The following is a 13,810-nucleotide window of genomic DNA, read 5'->3' as shown; positions in this document are numbered from 1 at the left end:
TCCAAGAAACATGAGTACTCTTTGTGCTTGTTTGGCTGTCAGTATAACTTAAAATGAATCTGTCATTTGCACATTGACAAGCAGACATGCATTCCCAGATGCAGTTTCATTTTGTAAGTAGCAGAATTTGTGCTGAGTTGTCGCTGGGCCTGACTGTTTACCAAAACTACAGGAGGGTTGGTTTTGCTTTGTGAATCCCTAGTCTCTGTATAGTTCAAAGAGGGTCCCTATAGTGTATTAACAGCTTTCATTGTAAAAGCATGTTGCTAAGTATATGAGGTCAGCAATCTAGCAAGACTTTTTTTATTACAACTATAAACAAGTTTACATATAGAATTATGCATATTTTTTTAAAGGTGAAGTTACAGTGCAAACTGGAGATCTGTTGCCATGTAGGATCTGTGGAAGGACTTTCTTTCCAGCAGCACTGGTGAGTGATATGAACGCTTTTTATCTGTTGACTAGTAGATCTTTTAAATTGGTGTGAGAGTTAGGCAATGGTCAGTATAGCTAAATAAAATGGATCTAGGTATCTGTTTTTTGCAACTAATTAATGAATCCAGTTGTCTCATTTTAGAAGTACTTTTAAAGGAGATTTTTTTTTTTTTTTCACGGCCCCATAATTTTCTGAAAACACAGGTCCCTCTAAAAGCATCTTCTTTTGGGCACAGAGCCGTTCCCTTGCCTCTGAAAGTGTAAGCCCTAGCATCATCTAGTCCCATCTGGTAAATGAAATGTTTTGTTAGCTGTCTTTGAAATGCCTTGTTCTCCATTCTTCATGGAAATTGATCTATTCTCAAATATAAATATGAATTTCAGGTGCTTCTGACTTTTATTGTTACTCAGTGCAAGTTCTGACTACCTACCATGAGTCTGTATTTGCAAGGAGCAAACATAGATGCCTTCTTTTTTTCCTCAGCTCTCAAGTCTTTGTGATCATATATATGTTTGAATTCCTGTATTTCTGTTCAAAAAGTAATAGTTGGTGTAAGTACTTGAGTGAAAGCATTCCTATCTTGTTCATCAGGAGCTAGGCCTCATTTGCTGATTGGCATTTCTAGAAAGGGGGAAATAGCATGTTAATAATTTGTGTTCAAAACAACATTCTGTGTTGTGCTTTGTTTTTTCTTCTGCTTGTAGAAAAAGCATGGACCCATTTGTCAAAAAACTTCTGCCAAGAAAAGGAAGACATTTGATTCCAGCCGACAGAGAGCAGAGGGGACTGACATTCCCACAGTGAAACCTCTTAAGCCACGAGTAGGTTATAATTTACTCTGAATATAAACATTTTAGGCAAAAGACATAAATTATAGTAAGGTTTATTTTTGCTGGTAATTCGTGATAATCAGATCAGCTAGGACCTAGAAGATATCTAACTATAATATTGCGTATTAAAATAAGACATGTTATTTATTGCGAAGTAAGAGCTCCAAACACATGAAGCTCTTTTTTGACTTCTTAGCCGGAGCCCCCCAAAAAGCCATCCAATTGGAGACGAAAGCACGAGGAATTTATAGCAACTATACGAGCAGCGAAAGGACTTAATCTTAAAGACGGTGGAAAGCTTCCTCCACCACCTCCACCATCATATGATCCTGGTATGTAAAACAGTTAAGTTCTTTAGAGGTCTTTGTAATATGAACAACTTGTAAAAATTTGCTTTTGTAAAAAAGGAACTTGTTGAAATACACTGTTCACAGGTTCTTAAAGATTACTGTCTGATTATCTGCTAATTTGTGACTGTGGGTCTGACTGACGGCACCCTGTTTAGTTTTCAATGCCTGTGACTTTAACACATCAAAAGATAGTTGTGGCCATCTTTCAGCTTGTTCCCTCAATATAATCTGTAGGCTGGATAAACTATTTCAACACCTTATTTCTGTTGGCAACTGTGGATCTGCTCAGGAAGAGCAGACTAATTTTTTAACTGGCTGCCAATTTTGGGCAGCCGTTACGTCATAGGGATGGACGTCTACTGTGTTCTTCAAATTGCAGTCGTTCCCATTTCTTTCTGAATGCACGTTTTGTTCTCTGCATGCACTGCATGCAGTTAACTGCTCCAGTGTGCATGTGTTCCTTCCTCACGTGGTGGGGATACTTGTGTTTTGGGTGTGTGAGGGACCTGGTATTTATATTAACAAGAGAGTAATAGTCCTTGAATGCCTTCGTAATGGAGGTTGGGTAAAGCGTTGAAGCAGTCTTAGGTGATTGAGGAGAAAAGGAAATAAACTTTTCAGTGAACTTCTGTGATGCGATGTTAGCTTAGAGAACATATTTCTTCTTGCTAGAAGAGCTAATGTTTTGATCAGCGCAGTGGTTATATTCAGAAAGATTGTGAACTTTACATCTGTTTTCCCTTCTACCTGTCTGTGGTCAAGTGAAGATGCAAGTGTTCCCCTCCTTGCTTCTCCACAGGAAACGCATTAGTCTCAGTAGTTCATATTAAGAAGTGAAGTATCTTATTATTCTGCATTCAGTACTCCATCTTGAGATGCTGTATGCCTTTTAAAGTAAAATAAATCCAATAACTAATGCAATGGATAAGAAACCTATGGCTTAATCATAAGTTTATGTTAATTATCTAATTATAGGATTAATTACAGGATTCTAACAATAATCCAGTAGTATAGTTTCTGAATTACAAGCAGAAGAGCCCAGAACTAAATCATGCCTGCAAAAACTACTAAAATGGTTCTCCTTTAGTTGTAATCTACAAGAGACTGCAAATTAGTTTGATGGGAAGAAAGACAGTAACTGCTCTATTCAGCCTACCTGAAAGAGGATAGGAGGTGAAGGGAGAAGAAAGGTATTGCCCCACTGTTTCTCTTCCTTCCCTTTTTTACTTTTCCAGTCTGACTCTTACTGTCTGTGTTGTCCTCTGGGTTCATCCTGCCGCAGCAAGGTAAGCAAGTCTTAACTCAAGCAAGACTTAGAGCAGGAAACTAGGAATGAAAGGAAGATGCACTAATTGATCAGTGAACATCCCTCCCTTCCCCCAGATAGAACAGCAGAAAGAAATAAAGCAGGGGTAGCTACAGTTGGTCCTTTTCTACTTGTACGTGTAAAGGAAAAGGAGAATTGTACTGGATGCTGTGAAGTACACGCGTTCTCTCTCCTGCTCAGCTCTGTTTTTGGCATGCCTACTTCTAACTTGTTGCTCCTCTCTTTTTTTTTTTTTTTTTTTTTTAGTTCCTCCCTTTTAAAAACTAGTTAGTGTTTTCTATATAAATATTCCCTACTTAAGTGCTTGCTTTGAGTTTGCAAATGAGCAGTATTTTCCTTTTGAAATAGCGGAGAATAGCCTGACTATATTGAGAATGATCTTAAGTCACGCATATTTGCATCAAACTTGGCTGTGTATGTCTATACTGCTGGTTTATTTGGTTAGTTTCTATTGCAGAAAACTTGCATGCAGTCCTACCTAACAGGTCCACTGGACAATACGAACAGTATTTCCAGATAATCGAGTGTCTGACTGGTGCTAAACGTTTTACAAAAGGGTAAAGGTATAATCCCTGATACTTAAAGAGCATGTGCTAATCTTTTACAGTTTGATACGTTTACTTTAGTGGGCTTTGGAAGTCTTCTGTGGGAGTTGAGCTGTGCCCTAGTTGAAGAAATGGTCTTTCTTGTATCTCAGTGCTTCCATAGTTGTGTAATTCATATGTTTTGGTCCCCTTCTTCTCTCGCATATGGGTCTGTCTTGGGACCTAAGCTGCTATTACTGCAGAAAAATTACAATTCTTTTGCTTATGAGCTTCTGTCCCTTAGGGTGTAGTTTATGTACAAATATTCTCACAGTATTGGAGTCAATGTAAAAAATAATTCATTGTTACTGTCACCCGAAATTCGCATGCTGTCACTCCTGTGAAGGATTCTTGTGTTCTTCCTATGCTCTCTGTTCCTACTGCTCGTGTCATTAATCATTGTTTGGAAACCATTAAGTCATTTGACTTATTTTAAAATTTTTGTTTATTTTAAAGCGTAACTGCTTAAACCAGATCTGCTGCCTTTGGAGTAGTAACATGTAATCCTAATCTTCTTTTAATAATCTTCTGTATAATATATTAATTGTAATCTTAAAGGCAATGACTGTCGTATCTCTTTCTTTTAATATGCCTAGAAACATACTAATTTAACCTGCTATGCCAATGTTCATCTCCTCTGAAGTTGATGTTTGAAAACTATCTGGGAATTTGAAATCCATATCTCTAGATGCTAAAATATCTATCTGAAAGTGCAGCCCAAACACTTTTATTTTCCAAGAAGAGTATATTTTACAGGGTGTATTTCCAGCATAGAGATCAGGGATGTTTAGTATTTTAAATATTAACATAGTCTGTGTGGTTTATTTATTTATTATGTTAATAGTAAGAGCATTTCCTACAAGTAGGGCTGTTTGCAATGTGACTAAATTCATCGTGAAAAAACATGGTCACAATTTATACTGTTTTGCATCTTTCTACAGATATATCCTAATTTGGGCTGAGTTTCCTCTAATTCAGACTTTTCTTGTTCCACTTCTGATTTTATGGATTTGATTTTTGGATTATCACTTCCAGTGAAGTGGTATGTCCATTTGCAGTGGCTGTTTCTCAGTTCCTTCAGAACTGTCAGAGCAAAATGAATTTGTAGTCTTTTGTTATTTGAGTGGGAAAGGTTTTAAAGCACTTCTCATACCTTGAACAAGCTGAACTGCATTTGTGATTTTTTGATTAGTCTTTTCTCTCTCCCGCTTCCTGCCTGTTGAATTCCTTGCCCCACTGACCTAACTTTTTGGCTGCTTTCCCTGCTGAGTAGCATCTCTCAAGCTGCTTCTGATATCACTTAGGTTATCTCTGATCCTCAGCCATTCTTTTTGTTCTTACCCAGCAGATGAGAAGCATGGCTTGTGTGCTGCGTGTGGGCACTAAGCTTTTCTCCACCAATCTGTATTTCATTTTCAGGTTTAAGAGACATAATTTTCTCTGGCATGTGTGTGCTCTCTAAAAGGTTGCTCTCATACTTTATTAATGTTGGGCTTTTATGTTTTTAAGATTACATTCAATGTCCATATTGCCAGAGGAGATTTAATGAAAATGCAGCTGACAGACACATCAATTTCTGTAAGGAACAAGCAGCACGTATTACTAATAAGGGGAAACTGGCTGCTGATACCAAAGGGAAGCTTCCTACTCGAACGCAGGTGAAATATCGTACTTTTCTTAACTTGTAACTTACACTGGTAAGATCAAGCCTTTTAGGTATTTTGTGTTGTCTTTAAATAGACTTAAATAATAATATTACCAAATAAAATAGTTACGGTAGACTGAAATTAGACATCATAAGCATGGAAGAAGTTTTTGCTTTCTAAGAGAATTGAGAGGGGAGGTCCATAAATTGAATGGCAGCAGTTGGAAAGAAGACAGTGTAGTCATAAATGTAATTCAGATTTGTGAAAATGACAGATACGGATAGTGTAGCAGCAGGAAGAAGAGATGGAGTATTTGTAAACAAAGTTGACTTTCTGTTGTGCAAGTCTTAAACAGTCTTAAAGTGGATTCTGAAGTGAACAAAGAAAGGTGCATGGCTATATGACAGCTGACAGCAATATTTTGGCTAATTAGAGGTTTAGATGAACTGAAGTATATTAAAGTAAGAGTTGCAGCAAAGTTATAGTGGAAGACTTCAGATGGAAAAAAGGTTATGGTCAAGGAGGAGGCACGTTTTACACTATGGAAAGCAAATGAGTGATTAAAGTGTGTGTGGGTTTTTTTTTTTTTTGTGGTGGTGTATTGTGGGTTTCTTGGAAGCTCTGAAGAGTAATGCAGATGCAAGCACTTATGTTTCTTGCATTATGTTCTTGATCGGTGCTGGAACTGGTTCAGTGCTCACAGGTAAAAGCAGAATTTGAAAGAATTAATGGGTTTGTTCTTGAGCATTCTTTTAAAAGTTACTGATAATAAGGTGGTAATGTTAACCTAAGAGACATTTACTGAAAAACATGGGAATAGCGGTAGAAAAGTGGAAAATGCACAACAAAATAACTTAAATGAAAAAACAAAGCTGCCAAGTTGGATAATCTTTCTTACTACAATCTCTTTACATGTATGAGAAAGCAAACTAGCAGAAACCATTTATGTGACCTCTGTATCAGAAACAAGTTAGCTAGTAACTAATTGTATTCTGTTTTCCTATTTAGTGCCCGAGATAGTTATCTCTGCTACTATGTAGACAGTTTGATTAAACTGCTTAAATGTTTAGGCTGTATTTTGTTACAGTACAAACCTGCTGCAGTTAAGAAGATGCCTTCTGCAGGATCAGCATCATCATCATCACGCTTACCACAGCCAAGCAGTGTTAGCAAAACTGTTGTAGGTAAGAAAAGGATGTTCTTTCTAAATATTAGAATTCAAGCTATATAACAAAGACAGTATAATTTTAATAGCTGGAAGGATTTCTACAGATTTGCCCAGTGATTCAAACTGAAGAAATACAAGTTTCACAGGAGGAGCTCAGTGTTACATGAGTAGATGACTTCTGTTTTTCATGATATGCTAATTTTTTATTGAATTTGTCTGTAATCTGAACAACAATCTGTAATTCTTCTGACTACTTATATGATGACCGTATCTTTTATTATTGAAATTGATGCTCTTATTTGCAAAAAATAATGCTGGAGAGGACACAGATTGGCCCCTATTCAGCAAGACTCTTAAGCACATATAAAGCACAAGACGGTCCTATCATATCAGGTTGATTTTTAGGGTTTTTCTGAATAGAAACTGCAAAATCATTCTGCAGTGTAATGCATAATTATATCTAATTCTGTTCTTTCACATCAGATTTTTCTGTTGTTTAGTTTTGTAACTAATTTGTGTGCAGAATACGATAGTGAATTGGTAAAAATTTGTAGAGAAAAAATGTATATTAAAATTATGCACTGATCTTACTTTAATTGCAGAGATCAGTAAGATTCTGTACACACCTTAAACGTCTTTCCTTTTTCTTGCTTAAGAAATGATGTCCAATATTTTTCATCAGAATAGAACATCTCAGTTGAATGTTTTCTGTAGATTTTGAGAATCATACTTGTCTTTTCCTAATATCTTCGTGTTTGAGAAATGTCAAGATATTAGCAAACCGTTGTTTTGAATTCTGCGATAATTGTTTATTTAATGAATTGTATAATTCCAGGAGCAGAGTCTTGTGTTTTCTTATGTTTGTATACTTTTAATTGTAAGGTGCCTCTTCAAGTAAAACGCTGTCTTCATCTGGGTCCAGTGGGAGCAAAATTCAAACGCTATCACCAGCTCATAAAAATTCATTGGGAATGGTGAACCCACAAGCAGGGTAAGTCCCCACTTAATGTTGACATTCATGCTTTATTTCGCATTTATGTTGTGCTAGTTCTAAAAGAAGTATCTATCGGCTGTTTCGCTTGTGTGATTTGTCTACGAGCTTTAAAAGTGCGGTAGTTCGATTTCAGCCTTTATTTATATAAGCAATGAATTTAGCAAGGCTGAGTTTAAGGAATATTGGGATAGGCAGAGATGTATATGTTTTCTTTTCAATGTTAAAATAACAACAAAAGAAAATCCTGACCTACCTGTGTAGCCACATATCTCTGCAATTACTTCCCTTTTTGTGTAGTCTGCTTTCTCCCTCCCATTTGCCCACCACAGCCCCCTGGCAGTAGGGAAGCAGAAGTAGGGAGGGAAGTAAAGTGGTAAAATTGTATGCAAAAATAGATTAAAAATAAAGTATACAGAAGTGGTTGGAACTCTGTGTGTGTGTCTGGTAAAAGTGAAGACTTAAAGGAGAAAACATTTGGCATAATTTCTTACTTTTAATCTCATTTTATTTCCACTGAATGTAAGGTGCCTCTCCCACTGACCAGAGAACAATTGTGTTAGGAATTTCCTTGCTAGCACAAAAAGTTGGACACTTCCTTCCCCCTACTCCCCACCCTGCTCCCTCCTTCCTATCCCAGGTTTAAAATACAGAAGACATAATGCATGAATGAACACATGTAAGGCAGTAGAAAGCTGCACATTAGTAATCTACCTCTTTCTCTTGCTGTTGTAGTGTTCAGTCAGGGTGCTAGTATGCTTAAGACCATTATTGATTTTCAGGGGAGTATTTGGTAGGCACTATCTCAGAGAAGAAATTTAAGGAAGGAATTGAGACAAATAATGTATCTTTACAGAAGTTTGAGGAGCAACAAGGAGCACTGAGAGGAAAACAAAATATAATGAGAACATGATTGCAGTTATCATTGTTGGTGATTGAAGTTGTTTTTCTTCATTTTATACAGCCTTGTTCCAATCTGCTTATAATCTGCTACTTATTTTTACAGGAAGAAATGAACTTAATGATTGTGAGGGGAAAAGGGACATGCTGAAGGAACTCATAGGGATGGGCAGCTTTATTAATTGCACAAAGTTACTGAGTTTCAGTTTATCACTCTTAAGTCTTTTTAATTAAACACCAGTACGAATTGTAGCTCTTTCGCCCTTCCTTCATAACACCATGTAGAATTAGGGTGAAGTTCTGTCCTTCCTCACTCTACCTTTTCACACCAGATCTTTCAGATACATGCCTGAGGGAGAGTCTGGCAGGTTGTCCAAGAAGTTTCTCTACTCTTCTAGGCATCTACACTCCTACCATCAGAGGATCATACTCTCTGCTCACTGACTGTGGGGTGTGGTGGGTTTATGTTGTTGTTGTTGTTGTTGTTGTCTGTTTTTTTTAAATCTCATTCTCCTTCCCCACCCCCTCCTGTTTCTGAACCTTCCTTTTCATAACCTTTGTACCACCCATTCTCCACTGCACTCTCCTTCCATATAAGCAACCCCTACCTCTAATTATATTTTCCTCATTGGTCTCAGCTTTGCTAAGTGTGTACCTGAATTTGCCAAGTCTTTAGTCTTATATGGTGTGATTGCTACAGTTACAGATGGCCTTACAAGGTTCTAGTCCCCAAAAGATCACCCAAACTCATTTTCAGTTACCTAGTTCACACTAGTTACATACTGCTTACCTTACGTGCTCTCTAAGTTGAATCATTTTACCTAAGCCTTTATATCTCTACCTAGTGCCAATTAAGCAAGCACTTTCCTATAAACAAACAGTCCGTGTATCAGAGCAACGTGGTTTTTTTCGCACTGTGCTCTTGTGTTCACACAGCATCCTGCTTTCCCTTAGCTGTTTAATTACAAATTGTTGCCCTCGACACGTTCTCTAGACAGTCTCCTGGCTTCCTGCCGAGACGCTATCTGTATGTGCCTAGTGGGATCTCTTGCTCATGCAGGGATTAAGGGTTTTCTAAGATGGCAGAGGATATAGTATTTCTGTAGTCTGAAGGGACTGAGTTGGAAAAGTCTGTCTGAGGGGAAACGCAAGGATTGGGAAGAGAGCGGAGGAAGTAAAAACTGTAATGTGAAGTTGGTGAAACAGCTAGAAGTTGAAGACAAAATGAGCCCTTCTGTCTCTGGTGTTAGAGAAGATCGTTCAAGGAGTAGGAAGGTGAGAGAGCACAAAGGTCATCTTTCTCTTGGGAAAAGCAAGGTCCCTATGGAGGGAAAGAAGGTAATGTCTTAGAAGCCAGCAAAATATAGCTTGGTAGTGGAGCTCTGTTAAACAAGCGTTAGAATTATATACTTGAGAGATGACAGAACAAAAAGAGAAAAAATGCTTGTAGGCTAAATTTGATTATAGAATTTCTGGTAAATAAATACTCTCTGCAGCTTAAGAGCAAAAATTAGAGGAAGCATATTCTAAAGGAGATACTTTTGTGCTAAGAGCCGTCATGGCACGACAAAACAATATGTATAGAGGAAAGAAAGGATGATGAGAACCAGTAAAACTGAATGATGGAAGGGAGCCAATTAGAAGTTGCCAGTGCTACTGTCATGTAATTGTACATGGGGGACAGTAGTGGAGTCTTAACCCTTTCATTCATATTGTAATATGGTTTAGTAAAAGGCAAGCTTAAGTAAGGGTGAACTTTCTAATGCTACGAGTTCCCAACATAGAAAGCCTTGGGGCATGGTGAAGACTAAATAAACAGAAACTACGTGATCATTGGAACTGTGGAAAATGAATGGGAGAAGTCCAGAGGCCAGGATGAAAGCCTGTGAAATTGGAAAGGATTGCTAATCTCAGTGTTAGGCAAAGAAACAAACTGTACCTGGAAATGGGAAAGGAAAAGACTTGCTATGTTGCCTTGTATGGTGAAGACCTTCACTTTTCTTTGTCTTGCATCAGACTGCTTCAGTTGTGTTCCTCCTGCTTTCTTTTCCTGTGTCTTCTCTGCCGAATTGTAAAATCAGGTGAAAGGGATCTAGATCGCTGTAGGAGGCAAGAGCTGCCTGCCATACCTAGAGGGAATTACGAAGTTCAGGATACGTTACAGATGGTTGTGATGTAATCAGAGACCACATTAATATTCCAGGAACAATAAATGTGATGGAGTGCGAGAATAAAGGAAAGGGGAATTCCTGTGGGTCAGGAAAATGCTATAAATTGAATGTGGGTGAAAGGAAAGTATTTTTACTTCTCAGAAGCAGGTGGGAGAGGGCTGGATAAGCCTAGCATTGTTACAGCTGAATGTTACCATAGGCGGAGAGGTGGAAAGTATGTGAAACCTTGATCAGTGCGGGAGGGAAATGGTGGTATAGGGAAAAAAGAATAGGTGGAAATGCTGGTTACACAAGAGTGTCAAGAGTAACAAGAGTGGGGGAAAGGAGATAATCACATTCAAAGCAATCGAGAGAAGGAAGAAGATAGCTGAGATGCAGAGGTTGAAATAACACCTACTCATGAGTGGCAAACAAGCATGTCTGCAAACTACAGTAAAACAAGTTAGCTGAGATTGTTTAAAGGCATATTTCAGACTCCAGCAAGGAATCCGAGCTATCTGGGAAAGGCTTTTTCTTACTGATAGAGATTCTAATCACAGTTTGTACAGACTTGTGAGGGGGCACACGTTTTGGTCTTAACAAGGAAGTTTTTGAATTTTTGCCAGTCAATTTGCTCTCTGGACTGCCTTGCATTCTGCCATCCTCCACTTCCTCTTTTGAATCTTGGAGGAGGAATTCTGAGGTAAAGTCAAGAAAAAAAGCCTTGGTATCTGGAGAGATGTTTGCACAGGTTCTTTCTGCTCACACATGCTTAACTGCAAATAGATGACTTCTGCTTAGCATAGTTCTCAGCTAATGATCTCTGGAGAGGGGCAGTGAATGTTAGCTTTGCTCATAACCTCATTTAATTGCCTGCACAACTCCAGTTTTCTAAGAGGATGGAGAGAGTGAATGAGACTCTGCCTGCAGTCTTCTCACTCCTCCATCCTGAAAAACTTGTGTTCTCTTCTTGTCTTTGCCAAACAGTCCTTTTGATTTCTTGCTGATCATACAGTAAACGGCCTTCTGGGGAAGACTGGTTAGTATCTCGTTGCTAAGCATTCAACCTGAGACCTTGCAGCTCTTTATTTTTCTTACTACTTTGCACTTGTTCCTGAGAACGAGTTATGCGAAAGTGAAATTGGAGCAAAGAGATGTAAGAGCGCTTACCACATTGAAAAGTTAGGTACCTCAAATTGGTCACTAGTAACAGTTTTGGCCTTAATCCTCTCGGTCTCAGTACTGAGGAAAAACGGAGGGTTCTATTGAAACACCTACAGAATTATGTCAGGAATTGAGAGGCATTTTTTTGCATGATGCCAAAGCTAGGAGGATTAAGTGGTTAATGAACTGATTTACTGAGCACAGTGTTGCACATGTGTTGCTTTAACAGAAATCTTTCAAATGCCATCAAGAGATGGCATGACATTTCCTTGAGGAAGGAGGGGGGTAATTATTTAAGAGACTACGCACTTATTTTGGCCTGGTTAAAATCCAGGTTGACTGCCGTATTTACTGTAAGAAACAAGCTCTTGCAGTGTTATTCATTCCTTAAGACAAACTGTGATTTCATGTTAATATAGGTGAAACTTTCCGTTTTCGCCTGGATGATGTGATCCCAGTTTTCTCACAGAGAGACTGAGGCCTAATAGAATATAGTTATAATATGCCATTTTAAGGATGAATTATATGGATATTGGTGAGGGAGGTAATTTAACCAGACACTGCTTCTTTCTATAGAATCGTAGTTCCTGTTCTCTGTGGTGTGTATGCTAAGTAGCAAGAAAAGTGTGCATCTTCACTGGCTATTGCAACAGCCAGAAGTGATTAAAATACATAGGAATGCAATTCTCCTGTTGCTCTTTAGGTGGCACTCTTGAACTGTTGCCTGAAGCTGTTGTGAGACTAAGTGCTGACTAATGAAGCTATTGGAGTGTCTGTTTTAAAGGTGAATGCTGAAACGGACAGGGTCTTTGAGCTGTTGAATCTCCATAAAGGAAATTTCTGTAACTTCATTTTATATTATGCTTGAATGTCATCTGATAATAAAAAAATGTATTTTATAAGAACAGAAATGCGGTCAAGTAAATTCCTTTATTTTGTGAATCACTCTTACTAGGGAGCGAGATAAGAGAAACAGTAGAGCAAAAATACTACTGAGACAGTACACTACAGTATCAGCAACGTAACCTAAGTTAGCAGTAGTGAGACTTATTCTATACATGCAGATCAGGATCTGTCAGCTGAACTCTACTATAAGATTTTTCTTTTTCTGCCTGAACAAAATAAGAGCACCTCCAATTAAACAGAATTATGAACAGAAGGCTGAATAGAAGTATGGTATGATGGCATCATTCCTGAGTGCTAGAAAAGCAGGTGAGGATGCAGGGGTAGACTCTGACTTTGTATTGTAGCCTGTTGATGTAGAGGAATGGTAGAAGGGAAAATAATTCTGCATAAATTGTAGCCAGGCTTACATTTTGGTAGTGAGTCATGTTAAGATACTAAGTTTGATGAAATCCTTTGTAGGAACACTACGTTTAGCACTGTATCCTCTATTTATTATATGAGAGATGAGGGGTTCCAAGAAGCTGCCAGAGCTAATCTCCTTTTCAGGAGGGAAAAAAAAAAGAGTAGGTTCTCGCTATCCTAAGGCTAAGCAAACGGGCAGATTCCATCCCCAAACTATGGTTTCAATAGCAGAACTTAATACCACTGTTTCTAGCCAACCAGAGATCTCTTGCATGTACAGACTGATTTCTTATCTCTGCTTATTTCATATATAAAATAATTTTTGAAACCCCAAGAAAAAATGTCATGTTTCCCAGTGTGGCAGGTGAACCCTTAGTAATTACTTTGTCATTTTTATTCTTCAGATAATCTGTACTATTTAATGTTAAACTGGTCAAAGGTATGCCTTCTGAGAATCATGTCTATTACTGACACACCCAGTAGCATGTCATATAGCTGAAGTGCAACATGACTGCACACCTAACTAGTACCAGTAAGTTTTAAATTCCAGTTACGTATTTCTCAAACAGCATAAGTAGCCTTTAAAAATATTATATCTTTGAAAACGTTTTCTTCCTTTCATTAAGACTATAACTTATATAGCCTTTGTTCAATGAAAACAAAGTAAATAAGAAGTCGTCTTGGTCTGTTTTGCACTTCAAAGCATTCTTATGATTGTGGTTATATTTCTTAATACAGGAAAGAGCTGAGTCATATTGAATTTTTTCTGAGTGTGGAATAATACCTAAGTTCTTTATTTTGGCAGTATCGTGACTGCTGCTAGGCTATTATCTTCAATATTCTGTGCTCTCAATGCCCAGAGTTAAAGGATTATGTTGATAAATTGGTGAAGGCTCGGAAAGAGCTAAGAAAATCATGACAGGTTGGAATATGTGTCTTGCAGTGTCAAAGACCTC

General features: G+C 37.9%; 1 protein-coding gene across 2 annotated transcripts in view; it reads left to right on the top strand.

Annotated features, from left to right (window-relative positions):
• The window catches only part of ZC2HC1A (zinc finger C2HC-type containing 1A), a 37,037-nt gene that overhangs the window by 13,616 nt on the left and 9,611 nt on the right, over window positions 1–13,810 (top strand). For both annotated transcript variants that reach the window (XM_068932467.1, XM_068932466.1), the window contains exons 2-7: window positions 357–430; window positions 1,141–1,257; window positions 1,463–1,598; window positions 5,037–5,185; window positions 6,261–6,357; window positions 7,224–7,332. In XM_068932467.1, the coding sequence (XP_068788568.1) occupies window positions 357–430; window positions 1,141–1,257; window positions 1,463–1,598; window positions 5,037–5,185; window positions 6,261–6,357; window positions 7,224–7,332 (682 nt within the window). The remainder of the gene's footprint in view (window positions 1–356; window positions 431–1,140; window positions 1,258–1,462; window positions 1,599–5,036; window positions 5,186–6,260; window positions 6,358–7,223; window positions 7,333–13,810) is intronic.

The sequence above is a fragment of the Struthio camelus genome, chromosome 2 (genome assembly GCF_040807025.1).
Source record: "Struthio camelus isolate bStrCam1 chromosome 2, bStrCam1.hap1, whole genome shotgun sequence".
In the NCBI taxonomy this organism is placed as follows: domain Eukaryota; kingdom Metazoa; phylum Chordata; class Aves; order Struthioniformes; family Struthionidae; genus Struthio; species Struthio camelus.
Note: the sequence above shows the minus strand (reverse complement) of the source record. Positions and strands in the feature narration are given on the sequence as shown.